The sequence below is a fragment of the Chiloscyllium punctatum genome, chromosome 3, assembly GCF_047496795.1.
Source record: "Chiloscyllium punctatum isolate Juve2018m chromosome 3, sChiPun1.3, whole genome shotgun sequence".
Lineage (NCBI taxonomy): Eukaryota > Metazoa > Chordata > Chondrichthyes > Orectolobiformes > Hemiscylliidae > Chiloscyllium > Chiloscyllium punctatum.
In genome coordinates this window covers 98,188,030-98,210,842 of record NC_092741.1, presented here as the reverse complement: position 1 = coordinate 98,210,842, position 22,813 = coordinate 98,188,030, and the positions used below count along the sequence as shown (strand labels likewise).

The 22,813-nt window shown below is 40.2% G+C and overlaps 1 protein-coding gene across 1 annotated transcript in view; it reads left to right on the top strand.

Annotated features, from left to right (window-relative positions):
• Window positions 1-22,813, top strand: part of fndc4a (fibronectin type III domain containing 4a) — a 209,110-nt gene that overhangs the window by 152,632 nt on the left and 33,665 nt on the right. Inside the window, exon 4 of the mRNA XM_072557248.1 lies at window positions 1,730-1,813. Coding sequence (XP_072413349.1) covers window positions 1,730-1,813 — 84 coding nt within the window. The remainder of the gene's footprint in view (window positions 1-1,729; window positions 1,814-22,813) is intronic.

Genomic DNA, 22,813 nt, shown 5'->3' with positions numbered 1-22,813 from the left:
TGACCGACATGTGACACCAGACCCATATCACTGTGGTTGACTCTTAACTGCTCTCCGGGCAATTAGGGATGGGCAATAAATGCTGCCTAGCCAGCAACATCTTTGGCACATGAATGAATTAAAAAAAATGTTTTGAACTTGATTTTAATAGGGTGGCATGGTGGTTCAGTGGTTAGTACTGCTGCCCTACAGCACCAGGGACCCGGGTTCGATTCCTGCCTCGGGTGACTGACTGTGTGGAGTTTGCACATTCTTACCGTGTCTGTGTGGGTTTTTTCTGGGTGCTCCAGTTTCCTTCCACAATCCAAAGATGTACAGGCTAGGTGAATTGGCCATGCTAAATTGCCCATAGTATTCGGTGCATTAGAACATAGAACATAGAACATAGAACATAGAACAATACAGCACAGAACAGGCCCTTCGGCCCACGATGTTGTGCCGAACTTCTATCCTAGATTAAGCACCCATCCATGTACCTATCCAAATGCCGCTTAAAGGTCGCCAATGAATCTGACTCTACCACTCCCTCGGGCAGCGCATTCCATGCCCCCACCACTCCCTGGGTAAAGAACCCACCCCTGACATCTCCCCTATACCTTCCACCCTTCACCTTAAATTTCTGTCCCCTTGTAACACTCTGTTGTACCCGGGGAAAAAGTTTCTGACTGTCTACTCTATCTATTCCTCTGATCATCTTATAAACCTCGATCAAGTCACCCCTCATCCTTCGCCGTTCCAACGAGAAAAGGCCGAGAACTCTCAACCTATCCTCGTACGACCTACTCTCCATTCCAGGCAACATCCTGGTAAATCTTCTCTGCACCCTCTCCAAAGCTTCCACACCTTTCCTAAAGTGAGGCGACCAGAACTGCACACAGTACTCCAAATGTGGCCTAACCAAAGTCCTGTACAGCTGCAACATCACCTCACGACTCTTGAATTCAATCCCTCTGCTAATGAACGATAATACTCCATAGGCCTTCTTACAAACTCTATCCACCTGAGTGGCAACCTTCAAAGATCTATGTACATAGACCCCAAGATCCCTCTGTTCCTCCACCTGACCAAGAACCCTACCATTAACCCTGTATTCCGCATTCTTATTTGTTCTTCCAAAATGGACAACCTCACACTTGGCAGGGTTGAACTCCATCTGCCACTCCTCAGCCCAGCTCTGCATCATATCTAAGTCCCTCTGCAGCCGACAACAGCCCTCCTCACTGTCCACAACTCCACCTATCTTTGTATCATCTGCAAATTTACTGACCCACCCTTCGACTCCCTCATCTAAGTCATTAATAAAGGCATTATTTAGGGATAAATATAGGGTAGGGGAATGGGTCTGGGTGGATTACTCTTCAGAGGGTCAGTGTGGAGTTGTTGGGCCAAAGGTCCTGTATCCATACTGTAGGGAATATAATCTAATATTGAATCATAAGTTAAAGATGCAGTTTTAGAAGTCGTTATCTAAAAAGTGTGAAATACTGTGTATAAATTATTTCCAGCTCTAAAAGGATACTTGGATGACCTGCATATTGATACATATGAATGAAAACTCACAGGCAATGTATCATTGAGACTTCAAAGTGTAAGAGTGGCATTGAATTTTCTAAGGAAGTTCTTTCTTACTAATGATTCAATTATTCACTGTGTTGAAATCCATTAGTCTTGTTCACTGTAATTGTCACTAGATTTGTTACCTAAGTATTTTGTTATTTTTTGACTGCAGATGACCCCACAGTCCAGGAAATGAACTTGCCATTGCAGACAGGAGAGATGATCATTATTGTGACTGTGCTGATCATGTGGGCAGGTAAGTGGCTCCTATTTCTGGCAGTTGCTTTTCTGCTAACTAAGTTAGTTATTCATGCAGAGTATGCCTTTGTTGATTTGTTTAAGCCAAAATTAATGATTGCCGACTCGAGTTGGCATTGCCCTTTCATTCGGAGTGATACGTTTGTTCATCTTTTGGTTTAGCAGTAACTTCAGAACTACTGTATGAATTGGTTCAAAAATAACTTGGAAGAATTATTGTGAAGTGATCAAAGTCGGTCCAATCAGATAATTCTGACCTACAGCTTCTTTAAAAAAAGCTAATGGGTAACTAGAGAATCCCATTGTGGATAAGGACATATTAGTAGTGATATAACAAACAATTAGCACCTTCTTTTTAAATAGCTTTTCTGATGATCCTACATTTACCAGCAAAGCCTTTAGAAATGCACAATGCCAAATCAATCCTTTCTTGCTTCCACTGCTCTCTTTGCTGTGGATAAACTCCATGGACTTTATACCTTCTCAAAATGTAATTCCTAATCATGCATCTGTTCTTTGATGTCTTGGTTCATTCTATATAATGTGTTGCTGGAAAAGCTGCAGCAGGTCAGGCAGCATCAAAGGAGCAGGAGAATCGCGTTTCGGGCATAAGCCCTTCTTCAGCCCGAAAGGTTGATTGTCCTGCTCCTTTGATGCTGCCTGACCTGCTGAGCTTTTCCATCAACACATTTTTCAGTTCTGATCGCCAGCATCTGCAGTCCTCACTTTCTCCTTATTCTATATAATGGCCGGCAGCACAAGTAAAAATCCTCAATAGAACCATTAATTGGCAAAACCTTATTTTAATAATGAAGAATGTGCACCCAACAATGTTCTAGCTCACCAGCATACTACCGTATCATGTAGTTTAGGTTGCATAGAATGAAATCATGATACTTCATTGTGAAGAGTGATGAGATTTGGGTTCACCTAAGTAAGTTATTTTCACAAGTTCCTTAATGCCTTAGTTAAGAAATTTCTTGATATTCTGATTAAATGCACGATGATTATCTGTTGTCAACAATAAGATCATCTAACTACAGTAAGAGAATGGCTACACCCATATTAACATAAGAAACAGGTTTGGAAAAAAGTCATAATTAAAAGTTCATCATTATTGATGAGAGCGATGAATGAGAAGACATACCATTCCTTTAGCTTGTGTCATAAAAAGAGGAATCTTTGCATTGAAGCTGAACAGGAGCAGTACTGGAGAGAATGTGTTCATTTGGAGAAATCCAGAGAGCTTGACGGTGAGAGGACCTAATTTTCTTTTAATCTGCTGCAGTCGTCCACCTAGCTGTTGATCAAATTGAATGCCATGTTAGTGGCCAGGAGCACATTTGAGCAACACGCTGCTGTATGGATGGATGGGTTCCAGCAGTCAGTAGAGGCTGAAGACTCTGTGCTTTGGTTGATGTTAAGTAGGAAATGAAAATATTGAGGCCACCATTGAGAATGAAGGGAATGGGGACATCAAAGATGGAGGAGGTCAAGATTTCCTTGTGAGGAAAACTGCTAAGACATTTTCCTCCTGAGCTATGAGGAGCTGATCTCAAACAGTTCCAACAGCACAGCACCTCTTGCCTCAGATCTGTCTCCCCTTCATCAACAAAGCGTGGTTTTTAAATGTTAAGTAGGCCTTGCCTGCCTTTGCAGGAGCCTCATCAAAAGTCTGATTTGTAGTTGTCATTAGAAACAAGTTAAAGTCAAGCAATAGATTCTATAGGAATTCATATGAGTGCACATTACAGGGAGAAGCCTGGTTCAAAAATCACTCCAAGCCTTTCAGAGAAATATTATAGGGATATTAAGTGGTTCAGTTCTTTTTCAGAATCCTTGCAGAGTGAAATATATATGTTGAGTTTTCATGACAATGAAAAAGTGGTTGGGAATGGTTGTTTGAGATAAGGAAATGCAGAACTTTACTTGAAAACAGCAAATACTTGTGAATTGATTGTTTGATGTTTTCAGTTGTGCAGAAAAATGAAAAGGAAAACGTAAATGCACAGGAATATATTTCCACTTCTGACACTGTTTATAGTTATTACTGCCTGATACCTACAGACAGATGTGTATTTTAAAGCAAAGCTCAGTATTCAGTCATACTATAGGAAGGATGTGGAGGCACTGAAACGGGTGCAGAGGAGGTTTACCAGGATGTTGCCTGGTATGGTAGGAAGATCGTATGAGGAAAGGCTGAGGCACTTGGGGCTGTTTTCATTGGAGAAAAGAAGGTTTAGGGGTGACTTGATAGAGGTGTACAAGATGATTAGGGGTTTCGATAGGGTTGACCATGAGAACCTTTTTCCACGTATGGAGTCAGCTATTACGAGGGGGCATAGCTTTAAATTAAGGGGTGGTAGGTATAGGACAGATGTTAGGGGTAGGTTCTTTACTCAGCGAGTCGTGAGTTCATGGAATGCCCTGCCAGTAGCAGTGGTGGACTCTCCCTCTTTATGGGCATTTAAGCGGGCATTGGATAGGCATATGGAGGATAGTGGGCTAGTGTAGGTTAGGTGGGCTTGGATCGGCGCAACATCGAGGGCCAAAGGGCCTGTACTCCGCTGTATTCTTCTATGTTCTATGTTCTATGTTCTATGTAAGTGAGGAGGAAAAATGTGTTTGCATAGGACCACTTTGTGTGGCACTTTGCAGACTGCATCAGTTCTCTGGGACAAACATCACAAGGGGCTATACCTGCATGGTCCATGTGTCCCTCTTCACTGATATCAATGAGGAACACTTCAGAGACCTGTGGTAATACATGCCTTCAGGAAATCTCCCTAAATCTGTGTCACACTACTTGAAACATTGCTACATGAATAAATACCACTCCCTAAACAGTATTTGATATTATCCTTAAAACATATACAATGGCAGAACTTGTTATGTCACTTTTTTAGTCTCCAGCATTGCTTTTAAGTTTTTCATTACAAAAAATTTGGTTTAATCTGTCATCATGTAGATAATTTAACTTTTCCAATAAATGGGTCAGAATAATGCTGCCAAGGAAATGCATGAGGGTATTTTTATGTGGGTGGTGTAACTGGCCACTGGAGGCACAGCTGAACAGATGGACTGAACATGTGTTATTTTTAGGTTGAGGTTATTTGCATGTTTCAGAAACTGTTTCAGCAGAATCCTACTCCTTGCTTGGCCTGGCACCTAGAAGAAATAACATCCAGTGGGTTATTCAGGTCTCCAGACAAACTCAGATGAGATTTCTGAGTTAGTTAAACAATATTTATTGATAGACTGTACCTGATGGTAAGACTACTGAGCTGTGCATTACAGGTTCCAATGTCTTACAATGGTACTAACACTTGGTCACTAAGGTCAGAGTCACATCACAGTTTACTTTAAGGGGTCATCTGAACATATAATGTAGAACGTTAATGTAGAACAGCAAAGGAACAGGCCCTTCAGCCGACCATGTCTGTGCCAACCGTGTTGCCATTCTAAACTAATATGGCACTATTCTCTATCTGTTCAATTGTCTGTCTAAACGCCTGTTAAACTTTGCTGATGCATCTGTTTCCACTTAGCAGGTCAGACCAGGCACCTACTACCCTCGGTGTAAAATAATTATTTCACAAATCTACCTTAATTATTTCCCCTCTCACCTTAAACCTATGCCATCTTATTTATGAAATTTCCAACATGGGAAAAAGCTCTTGACTACCCATTCTATCTATGCATCTCATTGTTTTGTGTACTTCGATCAGGTCATCCCTCTGCCTCTGATGCTCTAGTGAAAACAATCCAGGTTTGCCCAACCACCCCTTATAGCTAATATTTAGGCAAATCTCTTTTGCATCTTCTCCAAAATCTCCACATCCAGAACTGCACTCAATACACCAAATATGGCCTCACAAGTGTCTTACACAGCTGCAACATAACTTGCTAACTGTTAGACTCAATGCAAAGGCAAACATGCCGTAGCCTCCTTTACCACTTTCATGGAACTATGGACTTACACACTAAGATCTTTCTGTAGATCAATGCTCATAAGGGTCCTACCATTAATTGAATGCTTTCCTCTTGTATCGGACTTCCCAAAATGCATCATCTTACACTTGTCCAGATTAAAGTGCATCTGCTGTTTTTATGGTCAACATTCCAACTGATCCATAGCTTTCTGTATCACTTGATAACCATCCTCGCTGTCCACAACTCCCCCAATTTTCACAAACAAAAACTAAAATTACCGAAAGGTCTGGCAGCATCCGCAGAGGGAAACTGGAGTTAATGTTTCAGGTTGAGTGACCCTTCCTCAGAATTACCTGAATTTTCATCAGGTCTACAAACATATGAATCACCCCACCTACATTTTCATCCAAATTATTATGTACGTTTTATATAACAAACAATAGATGTCCCAGTACTGATTCTTGTGCAATGCCACTGGTCTAAGACCTCCAGTCAGAAAAGCACATTTCCCCAGCTATCCCCATTGTCCTATGACCAAGCCAATTTTGTATCCAATTTGCCAACTTGCTGTGGATCCCATACTTAATCATCTGGACTAGTTTACATGAGAGACCTTGTCAAATGTTTTAGTAAAGTCTACGTAGACAACATCCACTGCCCTACCTTAACAATCATCTTTGTCACTTCCTCAAAAAACTCAATCAAGTCCGTGGAACAAGACCTTCCCCACATAAACCCGTGCTAACTATTCCTAATAGGTCCATTCTTTTCCAAATGTGAATAAGTCCTGTCCCTAAGAACCTTCTCGAGTAATTTCCCTACCACTGATGTGAGGCTCTATGACACAACACATTCACGTGGAATTCCTTTATTTGTTATTCTCCCAGGCTCACTACCATATTTAAAATTAGTAAGTTTCCTGTTGCTTTTAGTATAGTAATAGAGGAACTTTGCACCATTATCATTCAACAATATCTCTAGCCCTTAATTTTGTAAAATAAATTGCAAAAGTCCCTCTCCAATGGGGGAAAGAATTCTGTGTACCTGTGTACCTGTGTACTGTAAGCACAGTTTCATTTCATGGAACAATTCTTTGTTATTTAATAGTACAGTGCATTATTTCTATAGTTTCATTTCAGCCCTAGATATAAATGTGCAGTACAAAAATTGAAATGTTTATACTGGTAATAGGTTTATGTAATAATTTTATAAATCAGAGACAAAGTAATTGACAAGAGTTGTTGGTTTTGGGGATTCTTTGACACAGCTGTGGTGATTTGAATGGAATTCAGCAGGTTGAAGTGTTAAGTTCATCCTATTCCCATTTAATAATATGCCGTGCAGTGCTGTAAAGGGAAATGTGGGTATGTGTAGATTATGTCTCTGAGAATCTTTACTGCAAACTTGTATTAAAAGATATGAACAACGTCTCTACATCATCTCAGAGGGCCACATTTCAAAACTGTGAGCCCCTGCTGCAAAGAATGAATGTTAAAGTTATTCAAATAAATTACATGATACAAGGGAGTTTTGCAGCAGGGGTCAATGGCATACACAGATTGGGATGTTCAACCAGAAATAATGCTAGAACCATCTTATCCTAAAGAAGCAGACTTATCACATTGTGCCTGTACCTCTAGAGTTGAACGGCTATTATTGCAAATGTACCACAGCAAAGGATTACTTTTAAATCATAGGTGACCCTTCTGTTCATAAAGTCATAACCAGAATGATTTAATTTTTGGCTGAAGAAAAATGCATCAAAATATGAATATCATAATCAAATTCATATAAATTCAGCTGGTTAGAAGCCTGGTTGAGTGGCCTTCGTTTGCCCTGAGCTGGGCAGCATTCAGAAGTTCAGATGGGGGAAAAGGATTGGCCTCTTAAAGCCATGCTCCTGTGCTTGATTCTAACCTGCCTGATCACCCCACAGGGAGCAACAATAAAAGTAAGCTGTCTTTGCAGTCATGGAGCCCCTGAGTGTAGGCATCAACAGGCAGTCTTCAGAATCAGAAGCCTAATTGACCACCAGCTTCTAAGAACCAAGACATCAATATCAAGGCCAGTGACAGGTTGGGAAGCTCACCAGTCCATTCTTAAGAACTTGATTGTTATGCAAGATGACGAGCTTTCTCAGCAATAGAAACAGCGATTTGGTCAACACCGAATATGCCCATCCTCACATTTAGTCTTAATAAGGGAAAAGGTCAGCAAATCTTTTTTCACAATATGCATTCTTATTTGATTTCTATTTTAGTTGTTCAGAGAGGAATATCATTCTTGGATTACTCCTTGTTCTGTTCATATTCTTTATAGAAGAGGTTGCATGCAGGAACCAACAAGAGTGGGACGATATGGAATATTACACAAAGGATAAGTGGAATCAGCATTGATGACTAAATGGCAGTTGTCACACAAGTCCTGAAAGAGGCAGCAATTAAATTCAATGATAGTACTCATGTTTGTGATTTCTCCTATATTTGCAGACAAAAGACTGATGAATGAGTGGTTATTTGTTTGTTTAATGCTAAATAAGTGTTACCATCAAGTTAAGCTTTTGAATTTTTCTTTTGACCTATCCTTTGTATTGAACTCCATTTCGTTTAAAATGTGCTTCTCAAATTTTCAAATGACAACTCAAATCACACCAGCTGACAGGGTACAGGACATCAATGATATAGCACAATTAAACATGATTTTTTTTCTGATAGTCTTGTAATCATCTCTTCAAGTAACTGTGCATATATTTTCATTCTTCGAGCTCCCAACAGAAAACCTTACTTTAAAGGCAGATTTCATCTGTTCTCACTTCATGACTTATTTAGCACATCTGCAAGATCAATCTGAACATAAGATTATCTAATAAAATGCTCCCCATTAGAGGTGACTTAAGTTAATAGATCTAAAATTGAAATGGCTCTGATTTGATGATGTAAATGTACAATGAATCAATATCTTACACAATATTTTCTATTATTGGCGCTCACTGCTGTCTAATTGATTGATACCTGCTTATTAGCTATCAAACTCACTCTGCATCTTTCCACAATGCTGATTAAACAATTGTTTCCAGAAATGGCTGCAGGATAAGCTGTAATGTCTTGATCATTAGTGGTGAGAATACAGTTGTCGGCAAAGAACTAGTGATGGATTTGTCTCTGTTTCTTTGGAACACACAAAGTCAAAGACAGAAGCCAAATTCTCTACATTTTAACAATGTTCTTGTTGGTCAATCAACAGTGAATGCAGAAAATATTGGAGAAAATCATTTCTCCTACAACACAGGAAAATTCCAGATACACCACTTGTCATTGTACATATTTGAAATTCATTTGTCTGTTAACTTGGCAATAATTCAGACCTCAAAATATATGGAAAAGGCTGTTTACTGCTAGAAATGAGAAAATTGATCCACTCCTGAAGTACAAATTATGCTTAGTACTAACCTCGCTGCTTTCATCTAATAACACTACAAAATACAGAAGCAGAACAAGACACTTCAGCTCATCTAGTATGCTCTGTCATTCAGTGAGATCATGGCCAATCTAATTGGCAGTACGGTGACACAGTGATTGGCACTGCTGCTCACAGTGCCGGGGACCTGGATTCAATTCTAGCTTCAGGTGACTGTGTAGAGTTTCCGTTTCGGCATGGGTTTCCTCTGGATGCCCTGGTTACCTCTCACAGTCTAAAGATGTTCATGTCAGGTGCATTGCCTGTGTTAAATTTCCCCATAGTGCCCAGAGGTGTGCAGGCTGGGTGGGTTGGCCATGGTAAATGCGGAGTATGGGGATTGGGTAGTTCTGGGTGGGATGCTCTTTAGAAGACTGGCTCAGACTTGATGGGCTGAAAACAAAACATAGAACAGTACAACACAAGAGAGGGGCCTTCAGCCCATGATGTTGTGCAGAACATGATGTCAAATTAAACTAATCCCTTCTGTCTGCCCTTCGGCTTATCCCCCCATTTCTTGCATATTCATGTGCTTATCTAAAAGACTTTTAAATGCCCTATTGTATCTGCCTCCACCACCACCCCTAGCAAAATGTTCCAAACTCCTACTCCCCTCTGTGTAAAAAAAGTGCCCCTCACAAGTCCTTGGAATGTTCTCCTTCTCACCTTAAATGCATGCCTCTAGTTTTAGACATTGCATTTCCAGTAAAAAGATTCTGACTGTCAACCTTATCTATGCACCTCATATTACAAACTTCTATCAAGTCACCCTTCAGCCTCTATTGTTCCAGAGCAAACATCCAAGTTTTTCTAGCCTCTCCTTATAGATCATTCCAGCTAATCCAGGCAGCATCCTGGTAAACCTCTTCTACACCCTCTCCAAAGCCTCCACATCCTTCCTATAATGTGACAACCAAAATTGAATGCAATACTCTAAATGTGGCCTAACCAAAATTGACTGCAATACTCTAAATGTGGCCTAACTAAAGCCATAAAGAGCTGCAACATGACATTTTGACTCTTGTACTGAATTTCCTGACCAATAAAGGCAAGCATGCCATACGGCTTCTTTAGCATTTTATCTACCTGCATAGCCACTTTCAGGGAGCAATGGACTTGAACCCCAAGATCCCTCTGTACATCAATGCTGTTAAGGGTCTTACCATTAAGAATGTTGCCAGGGTTGGAGGATTTGAGCTAAAGGGAGAGGCTGAACAGGTTGGAGCTGTTTTCCCTGTAGTGTCGGAGGCTGAGCGGTGAACTTATAAAGGTTTATAAAATCATGAGGGGTATGGATAGGGTAAATAGACAAGGTCTTTTCCCTGGGGTGGGGGAGTCCAGAACTAGTCGGCTTAGGTATAGGGTGTGAGTGAAAAAATTTAAAAGGGACCTAAGGGGCAACTTTTTCAAGCAGAGGGTAGTGCGTATATGGAATGAGCTGCCAGAGGAAGTGGTGGAGGCACAAGTGGTGGTAGTACAATTACAACATTTTAAAAGTTGAAAATGTGTTGCTGGAAAAGCGCAGCAGGTCAGGCAGCATCTAAGGAGCAGGAGAATCGACGTTTCGGGCATGAGCCCTTCTTCAGGAATCCTGAAGAAGGGCTCATGCCCAAAATGTCGATTCTCCTGTTCCTTGGATGCTGCCTGACCTGCTGCGCTTTTCCGGCAACACATTTTCAGCTCTGATCTCCAGCATCTGCAGTCCTCACTTTCTCCTAGAACATTTAAAAAGTGTCTGGATGGACATATGAATAGGAAGTGTTTAGAGGGATATGGACCAAGTATTGGCAAATACGACTAGATTAAGTTAGGATATCTGGTCAGCATTTACAAGTTGGACTGAAGAGGTTTTTTTCTGCGCTGTACATCTCTATGACTCTATGATTCTATTAACTGTATACTTTTTCTTAACATTTGATCTCCTAAAGTACAGCAACTCACACTTTTTATGTGTGGATTAATCTCCATCTGCTATTTCTCTGCTCATACCTGCAACTGATCTGTATCCCAATGTATCCTTTGACAACCTTATACACTATCCACATCTCTACCGATCTTTGTACCATCTGCAAACTTACTAACCCACGTATCCACATTTTCATCCAATTCATTTGTGTATATATCACAAACAGTAGAAGTCCCAGTACAGATCCCTATGGAACACCACTAGTCACTGAACCCCAGCCTGAAAAACAACCTTCCACCACTATCCATTGCCTTCTATGGGCAAGCCAATTCTGAATCCACATGGCCAAGCATCTTACTTTTCTGGATGAGCCAACCATGAAGAACCTTGTTGAAAGCCTTACAAAAATCTATGCAGACAACATCCAGTGCTCTACCCTCATTGATAACCTTTGCCACCTCCTTAAAAAATTCAATCAAGTTAGTAAGATGTGACCTGCCTGGGAACAAAGCATGTTGACAGTTCTTTATTAGGAGAAAGTGAAGACTTCAGATTCTGGAGATCAGAGCTGAAAATTGTGTTGCTGGAAAAGCGCAGCAGGTCAGGCAGCATCAAAGGAGCAAGAGAAGAGCTTATGCCCAAAACATTAATTCTCCTGCTGCGCTTTTCCAGCAACACATTTTTCAGCTCTTTATTAGGCCATGCTTTTCCAAATGCACGTAAATCATATCGCTGAAAATTCTCTCCAATAGCTTCCCAACCTATATCAAAACTATAATAATGTCAGTCTATAATTTGGATTATCCCTATTTTCCTTCTTGTATAGAGGAATAGCATTAGCTACTCGCCAATCCTCCAGGACCTCTCCATTGGCATTTTGCAGTGTTAAGCTGTTTCCAGAGGATTCAAAGACCTTGGTCAAGGTCTCTACAATCTCAACTCTTGCCTCTCTCAGTAACATAGGGAAGATTTCATCAGGCCTTAGGGACTTATCCACCATAATGCTCTTCAAGAGATCCAACACCACTTCTTTCCTAATCTCAAAATGCCCTAATATATTAGTATGCTCCACACAAATCTCACCATCCTCCATATCCTTCTCCTGGGTGAATACTGATGCGAAGTGCTCATTTAGAATCTCATCCACATGCTCTGCCTCTGAGCACAAGTTTCCTCCTTTTATCTTGAGAGGTCCTATCTTCTCCCTAGTTATCCTGCTGTTTTTAATGTATGTATAGAATGCATTGGAAATCTATTTAGCCCTGCTTGCTAAGGTCAGTTCATGGCCCCATCTTGCTCTCCTAATTCCCTGCTTGAGTTCTTTCCTGGTTTCTTTACATGCCCCATGGACCTTGTCCGATTTTAGCTTCCTAAACCTTACACGTGACTCTGGAATGGCCTCTGTCTGCACCATAGCGATTCAATGATAATCCTTAAAGCTACTTTCCTGTCTTTTTGCTATAAGCCACGATTCCATTACTGATTAAAAATCTGCCTAGTTCAGCCCTGAATATACTTAATGACCAGTCTCTACAACACTTTGCAGTAAAGAATTTCATATGCACTAGCCTCTGAGAGGCAAGATCCCTCCTTATCTGTCTTAAAGGCATGACCCCTCATTCTGAGTTTATGCCATGTCATGCTAAACTCTCCCACTAGGGGAAACTACCTTTCCACAACTGACCAATCAAGTTCCTTAAATATCTTTGATGTTTCAATAAACTTGCATCTTATTCTTCTAAACCCAAATGAGTACAGGCCTAACTTTCTCATTAGACAGTTCCTTCACACCTGGGGTCAACCTAGTAAACCTTGTCTGGACATATCCAAAATCAGTATTTCTTCACTTTTGATAAGGGACCAAAACAGTTCACAATATTCCTAGTGTATTCTAACTAGCATCTTGCGTAGTTTTAGGAAGACTTCCCTATTTTTATAACACATTCCCTTTGAAATAAAGGCCAATATTCTATTTGCCTTCCCTATTACCCAACTTATGTACCCAGATTTTCAAATTCCTCCTTTAGATTAGATTAGATTACCTACAGTGTGGAAACAGGCCCTTCGATCCAACAAGTCCACACCGACCCGCCGAAGCGCAACCCACCCAGTTCCTTTCCCCTACATTTACCCCTTCACCTAACACTACGGTCAATTTAGCATGGCCAATTCACCTAACCTGCACATCTTTGGACTGTGGAAGGAAACCCATGCAGACACAGGGGAGAATGTTCAAACTCCACACAGTCAGTTGCCTGAGGCGGGAATTGAACCCGGGTCTCTGGAGCTGTGAGGCAGCAGTGCTAATCACTGTGCCACCGTGCCACCCGTCTTGTAGCCCTGTGCAGTCTCTGTTTAAATAATATTTAGCTCCTATATATTCCTGTCAATATGCAAATTTTCCCACATTATATTCCATCTGCCAAGTATTTGCCCACTCCTTTAACCTGTCTATATCCTTCTACAGACTCTGGGTCACCCTCACCACTTGCCTTCCAATCTTTTTTTTGTCATCTGCAAATATAACTATAGGACATTTATTTTTCTCAATCAAGTCATTAATCTATTTTGTAAATAATTTTGGTCCCAGAACTGATCCCTGTAGCACTGCATTACTGACAGAGTGCCATCCCAAAATTGTCTCCCTTACTCCTACTCTCAGTCTTTTATTAGTTAGCCAACTCTCGATTCATCTAATACACTAATTGCAACACATGGGCTCTTCTTGATTAGCCTAATACTTGGTACCTTATCAAATGCCTCCTGAAAGTCCAAATATATTCCACCCACTACTTCCTCTTTGTCTATCCTGCTTGCCACTTCATCAAAGAATTCTAGTCAATTTGTCAAGGCATGATTTCTCCTTCATGAAGCCATGCTGACTCTGCTTAATCATATCCATTTTTCAATGCTCTGATATAACATTCTTTATAATGCATATGGGAGCATTTTCCCAATAATCAACATTAAGCTAATAGGCCTATAGTTAATTTTTTCTTGTCTCCTTCCCTTTTTATGTAAAGGTGATACAATGGCAGATTTCCAGTTCTTTGAGATTTTTCCAGATCTAATGATTCTTGGACGGTCACTACTTGTGAATCTACTTTTTCTGTAATTATTTCTTGAAATTAATACTGAGTATCAAACAGAAAGCATTGATCACATTTTCTGTTGCTGATTATGATTAGTTTGTGCCTTTTGTTGAGAATTTCCTATCTATTTCTCTTAAACTCAGAACAACAATTGTGAAATGTATAAGGCTGTAATCAGAGGATTTATGACTTAGCTCAGCAAAATTCTTTTGCAAGACATCGCCAAATTGATCAGGCACAGTCTTTTTGTGCTTCATGTATATTTTGGATTTCTGTTTTGGTTTCTAATCTGTGGATTTTTTTCTCAGTGTGGAGCACACAATGCAATTATAACAAAGTCATTTGATCCAAGTTGCTGCAAATTGATAAACATGCCTATTTAGTTAATTTAATGGGCATGTATGGGCACAATTTGCTAGAAGTCTTTCTTGACTTTGTTAGAATCTATTTCTTCAAACTGAGGTAAAGAACAAAGAGCTGATTCCTTTTTTCTTGTCAGCTAGGTGAGATAGCTATTGCTCCGGGAATGCATAATTTATTCTGTCAACGTCTATTAGAAGAGGTGTTGAAGATCAGCTGTCTGATAGGTCATGTGTTAGTACATAAATATGCAACATATGATGATGCTTTTAGTATCTATCACCAAGTCTCACACCTTTTCTAAATTATTTTCATTGTGAATCATAAACTGCAAGCTGTGATTTTCATCTTTTTGCTAATCATTTTTAATTTATTGCACGAGGCACATTTTTCCATGATGAAATCTCAATTACTACCTTGCACAAAAATTCGCAATGCCTCTAAGCAACGATTGGCATTCTTCAATTTTAGAATCAAACACGGGATATAGAGATTTCCATTCATTTGTAATTGAGATTGCAGCTGGCATTTCGAATTGTTAAGCTGTTTCCAGAGAAGTATGAAAAAGGCAGACAGGACCTGAAAGCAGATGTCTTACCCTCATTTCCAACAGATTTCATTTTCATGTTATTGGGGAAAGAAATGGGGTGAGAATTTCACTGCAAGGAAACCCAAGCTCAAAAATTGGTGCTAATTTCAAATAGAGACCTCATTTTGGTAGTTCTAGGACTGAACATGAAGCATTGGAATCACAACTTTATGTTGTGCACATTAGCATTCTTGAGGAGTGGTCAAGGTCTGTTTAAGTGTCATGATCTGAATGTATTTCAGTTACAAGTTATTTGAAAGTACGAAAGAGAAAACAAAAAATGAGGCTGCATGTGTCACTTAAAGCTGAATAGAAAAGCTGCTGGACTGTTTTGCTTGACAGACTATCTGGTGTAGCTTTCTAAAGAAACAGCACCATCTGTTTCTGCAGCTTCAAAATATTTCTGTTGACTTCTCCGAAGCACTGTGATTAGAGCATTTATTATGAATGCTTGACTAAGTTTCAGAAGCTATTATCTCAGCAGAGAGCTTGAAATGAGTTCATATTTTGCTTGCCAACTGAAAGACGTTACTTGAGGATGTCATATTTGATGTTAATGAATTAAAGTTTCATTTTTATTTTTAATATCCAGTCATGGAAAGTGGGTAATGCTGGCTGTGCCAGCATTTATTGGCTATCTCTCATTGCCCTCAAGATGGTGGTGGTGTTCTGCCTTCTTGAATCGCTGCAATCCATTTGGCATAGATACATCCACAGAATGTTTTCCCCAGTACCATTGAGGGAACTATGTCAATATGTATTGATAGTAACCAGCTTGGAAAGAAATATGAATGGAATGGTGCTGTTAAGTATTTGCTGCCCTTGTCCTTCTAGACAAGGTTGTAGGTTTAGGATGTGCTGGCTAAGGGCACTTCATAAATTTCTGGAGTGTATCTTATAATTAGTACACACGGCTGCAATTCTGGGTCGATGGACGGAGTAAGTTTTGTGGATGTGATGCCAGTAAAGTGGGCTGTTTTGTCCTGGATGACATCAAGATTCCTGAGTGTTATTGGAACTGCGCTCATTCAGTCAAGTAGAGAGTATTGAAGGGTTTAAGCCTGAAACGTCAATTCTTCTGCTCCTTGGATGCTGCCTGACCTGCTGTGCTTTTCCAGCATGACACTTTCAACAGTATTGCATCACACTCCTAACTTGTGTGTTGTGGATAGTGGTCAGGATGTGGAGAGTCAGGAGGTGAGTTACTCACTGCCACTGACTTGTGGTTGTCACCACAGTAATTATATGCTAGCCAAGTTCAATTTCTGATCAATGGTAACCCCAGGATATTGATACTGGGATGGGGTGTTGGGGGGGCAATTCAGTTGTGTAAGTGCCAGTGAAAGTCAAGGGACAGTGGTTATATTCTCCTTATTTGGATTTAGTCATTTTCTGGCATTTGTATGTTATGAATGTTATTTGCCACATATCTGCCCAACCTGGATATTGTCCAGGTCTTGCTGCATTTGAACATGGACTGCTTCAGTGTTTGAGAAGTCATGAATGGTGTTGAACATTGTGCAATCATTGACAAATATCACCTCCTCTGACCTTATGAAGGAGGGAAGGTTATTGATGAAGCAGCTGTAGATGGTTGGGTCTAGGATGATAGCCTGAGGAACTTCTGCAGAGATGTCCTGGAGCTGAGGTGATTGACTTCCAACAACCTTTTTGCCAGATATGACTACAACCAGCAGGGAGTTTTTCCCTGATTCCTGTTGATGCTAGTTTTGCTAAGCACTCCTTGCTGCCACACAGGTCAAATTCACCACCTTAATGGGTTGAGCACTTGAGTGAGTTTATAATCTAATCTAATCTAATCTAATCATAACTGAAAGTATTGTTCTTTTCATACAGAGTGTTTATGAGAGAAATAGAAAGACCACTGTTAAATAGCTTCTTTTTCTCTTTTTATCTCCAAGTGGCTCCAGAGAACTGCCAGTAGTGAATACTAGGTGAGTGGCTATGCTGGCGGCACATGGTATGAGAGGTCATGTTAGTGATGTGTGCATGAGTTGGCATGGAGAGGAACATAGTCGAGAGTGTGGTGCTGGAAAAGCACAGCAGGCCAGGCAGCATCCAATGAGCAGGAAAAGTGATGTTCCGGGAATATGCTTCATCAGTATGCCTGCTGTTCTTTTCCAGCACCACACTCTCAACTCTGATCTCCAACATCTGCAGTCTTCACTTTCTCCTTAGAGAGGAACATGGAAAACATGAAGTTTGGGGAGGTGTTTGAGAAAACCATAGAGAGTTGAAGGCTAGCAGTTTTAACAGCTTCTAAAATAACTTGAACTTGATCTCAGTTTTGGATTACAAGGGTTTATTATCACTATTCTTCAATTTGTACTGGCATATACTTAAATGTTAGATACAACTAACACACTCCTGAGTGTAAGACATAGCTAGTATAATAGAATGAGGGTAACCTGAAACTGGGGAGCCCTGTGCATGTGGATGTTCAGGTGAAAAATGGCCACTGCAACATTGATTTAGGTGTGTGTTTATTGGTGCACTCTGTAATGATTCTTGTTGGAAACTACAAAAAAAACTGTTATGGACCAGACTAAACCCCATTAAAATACATTAAGAAGATAGCCTAGTCCCTAAGTGTTTTTTTATGTTAAAGGTCAATATAAGGTATTTCAGATTAGTTAAACTACTCGACTTTAAGCAAAACTCGCTTTATTTTTACAATCCAGATAAAATACAGACAAAACTAAAAGAAAAGAATTGACTTAACTAACTCTATCACAATATTATATATATTAACCACTACTAATTAACCATTCCAAAATAGTGCCATCTCATAAACACATGCTCAGCAAAGGCAAATTCAGTAAAATAGATGGTCTCACATGCAATTTTAGCAATAGAAGAGAACCCCAGCTTTGAGTCACGTTTTTCTTTCTGTACAGATACTGCCTGATCAGGTGATCCTTTTTAATTTTATTTTAGCTGAATTAATTACTGATGGGCTTATTGTTTATGCAAATTGTTGCCCTTATGCCTATTTCAGGCATCTTTGTGTAATAGGTTCATTTCCTCCAGCACACAGCAGCCAAACCACTGATCCTTAAAAGGAAGGCTGAGACTGCAGACTACTGCTGACCTGGTCTTACACCTTCCCAACTGACTCCTTCAACTCCAGCTCTCACCTGGACTCCTCTGAACATATCTCTCAAAAAAAAAGATATTTACATGTATCATGGCAATGCAGATGTTCTACTGATGTTTGAATCTGTGTTCATCAAATTCATTAACTTAGCAATTTGTACAACTGAGTTCAGTTTTTTAGATTAGATTACATTACATTACAGTGTGGAAACAGGCCCTTCTGCCCAACAAGTCCACACCGACCCGCCGAAGCGCAACCCATCCATACCCCTACATTTATCCCTTACCTAACACTACGGGAAATTTAGCATGGCCAATTCACCTGACCTGCACATCTTCGGACTGTGGGACGAAACCGGAGCACCCGAAGGAAACCCACGCAGACACAGAGAATGTGAAAACTCCACACAGTCAGTCGCCTGATGCGGGAATTGAACCCAGGTCTCTGGCGCTGTGAGGCAGCAGTGCTAACCACTGTGCCACCGAGCCACCCATAACAGCACCATATACATGCAAATAGATTGCATTACCTTGGGATGATGTTAAATAGCATTGTTTAACCTTTATTGTCATGTCCACTCAAATGAGTGCAGTGAAAAGTTTGTAATGTCACCTCATGGCACCATCTTAAGTACATGGGTACCCAGGTACAGACATTTTAAGTGTTGTCACAGAATTGAAATAGTAAGAAAATAGATTAGCATGGGAATATGAAGTTTAAAAGTCCAGAATGAGAATAAGAAGTGTTTTTAAAGTACTCAAGTTATAGACATTTTCCAACATGAGTCTGTGTCTGCTAGGCTTCAGAACACAAGGCTGTGCTGACCTCTTTCCAAGATTCACTCTACTCCCGCTCCAGGCTCCGGCCGTGACTCACTCTGCTCCCACTCCAGGCTCAGGCTGCAACTTACTCTTCTCCCGCTCCGGGACTCGGCCTACAACTCGCTCTGGGCTCTACCACAACTAGCTCTGCTCCCTGCTTTGGGACTCGGCCCTTGCTCAATCCGGGCTCCAGCAATGACTCGCTGTGCTCCCTGCTTCGGGATTTGGCGTGCAACCCACTCTGCTCCCTGCTCCGGGACTCAGCACGTGCTCGATTTGCTCTCGCTCTGGGTCTTGGCTCATGACTCACTCTGCTTAAGGCTGTCCATAGTGACCAGTTGGTTTTGCATTATGAGGAGATGATGGATTTAACACAGTTGCAGAACATTTCAAATCAACATTTTAAGTTGCCTTACGTCATGACTAAGTTCAGTGTAAGGTACAGTTGGTCATATGACTTGGGTCAATCAATTGAGACTGAATATGCCAGTTTGGAATAGGCAGCTGCTGGGTAAGTACAGCATTGGATAATCGCAGCCTGAGGCATGCACAAAAAATACGAACCAAAGAAATGAAAGAGAAATGTGCCATCTCATCAACAGTCATCATGCAGAGCAACTATTCCTTTGAGGAAGTAAATCAGCCATGATTGGAATAATTTTACAACTTGGTCTTTCCAGCTGGGATCCTCATCAGCACTTATCAGAAATTTCAATGTATATTGTGTTAATAATCAGGATATTGTGTGCACTGCAGCCCTCAAGCCAGATTTTAAATAAATTAAACGTGCAGTTCTAGCTTCTATTTTTTAGATATTATACAAGCATGTGAACCAACATTGTGAGATTCAGATGGATTTGTTGTTTCTATAGCAACAAGTCATTTTTAAGTTTTTAGTTCTGATTCAACTGTGAAATAGTACGCATATTAGCAAGCAACCAATGATAGCCCAGAAATCCTCAATCCCTTGGACCTCACAAATCTTGCTACATATTCACTATAGAATTCTGAATAGCATTGTTGTGTAGTAAACCCCATGTTGAATGTTTTCTTTCTGCTTTTCTATTGAGTAATGCTGCATTCTGGAAAAACATATGTGCAAAATTTGCCCTTTAAAAACTGCTCCTGAAGAATATTATCCAGCATCACCCAACAATCAAAATATAGAGGCCACTAAAATGTACATATACATTTGTATGGTGGCTTTAATGATTGTAATTAAATATCCCAAGCTGCTTCACAAAGGAAAGATAGTATACAAATAGATAATTGAGGAAAATTAACCAAGCTTGCCAGTGTAAGTACAGGCTTTGAATTGTTTTTTTAAAAAAGAGAAGGAAGCAGCAAGATAAAGTTTCTAAAGCAGTATTCTAGGAAATGGGCAAAGACAACTGGGTGCATTGGCAAGTAGCAATTATTCTTAAGTAACTAAGCATCACAACCGTTTACATGTGGCAAAATGTCATAATGATTGATAATTTGGTCATGATGGTATGACCATGATTGTGTAGGTCAGCTAAGAGTGGTTACCCCACCTAGTTTATATAGAGTCATACAGATTGGAAACAATCCAACCAATCCACATCAACTATGTTCCAAACTAAAGTAATTCCACCTGCTTGTTCTTGGCCTATACATTTCTGAACTTTTCATATTCGTGAACTTATCCAAATGTCTTTTAAATGTTCTAACTGTACCTGCGTACCACACTTTCTCTGGCAGTTCATTCCACACACCAACCACTCTCTCTGCATAAAGAAAATCGCCCTTCATATCCTTTTTAAAATTTTTCTCCTCTCACCTTAAAAAGATGCATTCCAGTTTTGAACTCCCCCACCCTCTGGAAACGACCCTTGACATTCACCTGATGATGACATTCCTCATGATTTTACAAAACTCAATAAGGTCACCCCTCAACCTCCTACGCTCTAATCAATTATGTTCTTCAGCTGGATGATCATTGTCAGAAGGTTGAAGTCCTTGTAGAACACTCAGTGATTAACTTGTTGAATTTTTAGTCAATTAATGTTGTTGTTAAATCTTTATTTTTGTAATGATGGTTGTTTTGTTTTTGGACAAGTTCTTCTCTTTTATTAGATTCATGATAAATTTTTGCTCTTCTTCAAAAGGTAACACGGGAACATTAATATTCCTTCTAAACCACCTGACTTGGCGAACAAGACCTAAGTATTCCCTCAGTAAAACATTAGATTACTATCCTTAGTTATGAGGTCAGTTTGATGAAGCAGTACTCTCAACTCTGAATTTGGGACAGAAATATCACATATCCAGAACACAGGCATTTATAATAATGTGGATGAATTAACTGCACAGAGAGTTATTAATGGATATAATGTAATTGGGATCACAGAGAACTGACTCCAGGGTGACCAAATCCAGGGAACTCAACATCCAGGGCTATTCAATTTTCAGGAAAGATAGACAGAAAGCAATGGGAAGTGGGTACTGTTGCTGATTGAGGAGATTGATAGTAAGGGAGAACATTTAGCCTGGACGATGTGGAATCTGTGTGGGTGGAGCTGAGGAACACTAAAGGGAAAAATACGTTAATGGTAGTTATGTACAGACCGTGAAACAGTAGTTGAGAGTCTGGGGATTGTAGAAAATTGGAGTTGCATGCAATAAGTATGCTGCAGTTATTGGGGATGACTTCAATGTACATATTGATTGGACTAACCAAACTGGTAACTATACGATGGAGAAGGATTTCCTGGAATGTATGAGGGATGGTTTCCTCAAACAGTATGTTGAGGAACTAACTAGAGAGCAAGCCATCCCAGACTGGGTATTGTGTGATGAGAGAGGATTAATTAGTAACCTTGAAGAGCAAGATCCTTTGGGGAAAAGTGACCATGATATGGTAGAATTCTTCATTAAGCTAGAGGGTGACACAATTCAATCTGAAACTAGGATCCTGAACTTAAAGAAAGCTAACTTTGATGATATGAGGCATGCATTGGCTCAGATAAGCTGCCCAAGGATACTTAAGGGGTTGACAGTGGATAGGCAATGGCAGATATTTAAGAACATAGAACATAAAACAGGACAGGACAGCACAGTACAGGCCCCTTGGCCCTCAATGTTGTGCCGACCTTTTATCCTACTCTAAGATCAAACTAACTTACATATCCTTCATTTTACTATCATCCATATGCCTAACCAAGAGTCACTTAAATGTCCCTAATGTATCTGACTCTACTACCACACTGGCAGTGCATTCCATGCACCCACCACTCTCTGTAAAAAAAACTGACCTCTTACATATCCCCTAAACCTTCCTCCAATCACCTTAAAATTATGCCTACTTGTGATAGCCATTTCTGCCTTGGGAAAATGTCTCTGACTATCTGCTCTATGCCTTTCATCATCTTGTACATCTCTATCAAGTCACTTCTCATCCTTCTTCACTCCAGTGAGAGATGGTCTAGCTTTCTTAACCTTTCTTCATTAGACATGCCCTCCTGTCCAGGCAGCATCTTGGTAAATTTCCTCTGCACCCTCTCCAAAGCTTCCACATCTTTCCTATAATGAGGCAACCAACTGAACACAATATTCCAAGTATGATCTAACCAGGACTTATAGACCTGCAGCATAACCTCACGATTCTTAAACTCAATCCCCTTGCTAATGAAAGCCAACACACCATTTGCCTTCTCAACAACCCAATCAACTTGGGTGGGAACTTTGAGGGATATATGGACC